General features: G+C 53.1%; 1 protein-coding gene across 1 annotated transcript in view; it reads right to left on the bottom strand.

The window, feature by feature from the left end:
* Positions 1-2,737, bottom strand: part of LOC108288609 (lysosomal-associated transmembrane protein 4B) — a 67,998-nt gene extending 65,261 nt beyond the window's left edge. The window contains 3 exon segments of the mRNA XM_017507578.2: positions 2,222-2,473; positions 2,475-2,644; positions 2,647-2,737. Coding sequence (XP_017363067.2) covers positions 2,222-2,473; positions 2,475-2,644; positions 2,647-2,737 — 513 coding nt within the window.
* Positions 2,738-2,788: the final 51 nt, after the last annotated feature.

Below are 2,788 nucleotides of genomic sequence, written 5' to 3' on the forward strand. Positions count from 1 at the left end.
AAAAAAAAAAAAAAAAAAAAAAAAAAGGCTTACATTGCCTTGTGAAATGCAAAAGACTATAAAGATTATCAGTACTTAAGCCAGGTTTTGCAGAAATAGGGTTTACCTACAGCAACATTTTTATTCACATCTGCTAGAAAGCTTTCTGATTATCTTTCAAAAGGCCATTTCTTTCCAAATGCCAGGACAAGCACACCAATAACTACTTTCCACAGAGTGTGCTCAAACAGTAGACAAAGCATGCTGAGTACCCTCCTTTTTATCACACCAACACTGTCTGGTTGGATTGCAGCCAACAACAGGGCTCAAGCAGGATTTATCTTTCCTGTAGATCACGTAGTAATTTGCCTAATGCAGTGCCCTAGATTTGCAAATTAGATTCACTGATGTACTTGCAAGTCGGCAGATTTCAACATTTTCAAGGAAGGCAGGCACTTATATAAAACAGTCTGTCTTGATCATCAATGAAAACACCAACTATTTTGAGCCACCTACAATCCTTTTGCTGTAATTTTCAATTTCTGTAAAGAATTTCTTGGCTTTTAGCAAAGTCGAGGTTGAGCTAATACACTGATGTTACATCTGCATTTGCACTGCGCAGGAGAACCCACAGACCCTAAATATCTGTTTGAAATATACTCAGGCCAAAAATTTCTATTGTGTAGCCATGACAGGCACTGACTAAAGGAAACTTGAAACTATAAATAGCACAGTGAACACCATATGCCTGGGGTGAAATGTTTTGCCTAAAATGGTACAAGGAAGGGGTTCACAGTTCGACAAACAGTCCGTATATCAAAAAATGAGCAAAATACAAACCAAAAAACCACACACACACACACACCCCTAATTCATTATTAAAGACATACTAATTTTTCTCCACCGGGCACGGTAGCTCTTGCCTGTAATCCTAACACTTTGGGAGGCTGAGGCGTGCGAATCATTAGGTCAGGGGTTCGAGACAACCTGGTCAACATGGTGAACCCAGCCTCTACTGAAAATACAAAAACTTAGCTGGGCGTAGTGGCAGGCGCCTGTAATCCCAGCTACTCGGGAGGTTGAGGCAGGAGAATCGCTTGAACCCGGGAAGCGGAGGTTGCAGTGAGCTGAGATCACGCCACTACACTCCAGCTGGAGGCACAGAGTGAGACGCCGTCTCAAAAAACAATATAATAATTTTTCTCACTAAAAAAAGTTATATATACCATTTGTCTACCATTTTCAGGGCATTTCCTCGAGATGCAGTGGTATTCACTGCAAAGCAGCTCAGGTATAACTCTCCACCATGATGGCGCAAAACCCAAAATACACTCCGACAAAGTGCTGCTGCACTCTAGGGGTGCCAACAACCAACGCAGGGCAGGTGCAGAGCAAGACTGCATCAGGTTTCCTCCCTACCTCTGAAAATCACTGCTCCTCATATAAAGAAAATGTTCAAAGTTCCAACCAGGAAAAAAATGCCGTATTTGCCTGATGAGTATGTCAAGAAAAGGTCCGAGGACCACCTGTCCATGGGCAGGAAAAATGTGGATGTAAAATGGCTTCCCCAGGCAGATGGAGTATCTATCACACGCACATCCCTTCCAGGAGTAAGGGCTTTAAAACATGGGCGGGGGACCCATTCACGAGAGGCTGCCAAGAACCCCCAGCTACTTCAGCACGGGATCCGAACATGCGACAGGCGTGGAAGTGCAGGCCACCGGAGCAGAGAAGCGGCCAGGGAGGCAAGGCACTGAGAACTCCACAACCCTGACCACGGAGCTTCAAAATATGCCCCGTCACCTCCGCTGGGCCGTCCCGCAGCCGTCGAAACACAAAGCGCACGGGCTTTAAGAAGAAAGGAAACACGTGCTCCGCAGATAAGCTCAGAGTTTCTTGGCCCCGGGTGCGCCCTGCGCGACGCCGCGAAGCTGCGCGGAGTCTGGAAGCCGGCTCCCCGCACCACCTGGGCGCCCTGGGTCGGGTGCCGTTCCCCGCCCCGCGACCCCGGCCCCTCATCGCCCCGACTCCCTGGTGCCCCAAACTCCCGGCCTCCCCCCGTCGGCGCTGGCCTAGCTGGGGAAAGCGCCGACGCAGCGCCGGGAGAATTAAGTTTCTAATAATACAACTTTAGGCGGATGAACGCGCGCCTCACCCCACCGCGAGGCCGGGCCAGGAGCCCAGCTGGGGGCGCGGAAGCAACGCGGGTCCCGGGGCCCACAGCTGGGCGACCCGCACTCACCAGGTACCAGACACCGAGCAGGATGGTGCCGGTGCGGACATGGCAGCACAGGCAGCAGCTGTTGGAGTAGAACCGCGTCCAGGGCGCGACCATCTTCATCGCTGAGGGCGCAGCGGCGCGAGCGCGCGCCCAAGTTTTCAGGAGCGTCGACCGCTTCGTCCGGGGCTCGCCGCGCCGCTGCTGCCGGCTCCTCAACCGCTCCGGCTCCCGGCCCACTCGCCCGTGCGCCCACAGGCCTCCCTTCTCGATCCCCCCGAGAGCTGCGAGCGGCTACCGCGGCGAGACCCTGCGCTCCGAAGGCGGCGGCGGCGCGGGTGGGGAGGGGGCGGGGCGGCTTCGGCCACGTGACTCGGGCCCGTGACGTCACCGCGGGCTCCTGCCAGCTGCAGGAGCTGCGATCCCCGGTGAATAAATTCATCAGCTATGCCCCCTCCGCCGGGGGCATTCGTCCCCGTGTCGGCCCGCGGTGTAGGTACCGGCCTTCCCTCTTTCATCTGGCCATTCTTGTAACTTCATTCCGGGGTTGAGATTCTTTTAGCCTAGTTCCTTGTGGATTTCTTCCCTTCT

The sequence above is a fragment of the Cebus imitator genome, unplaced genomic scaffold (genome assembly GCF_001604975.1).
Source record: "Cebus imitator isolate Cc_AM_T3 unplaced genomic scaffold, Cebus_imitator-1.0 Scaffold379, whole genome shotgun sequence".
NCBI classification, from domain to species: Eukaryota; Metazoa; Chordata; class Mammalia; order Primates; family Cebidae; genus Cebus; species Cebus imitator.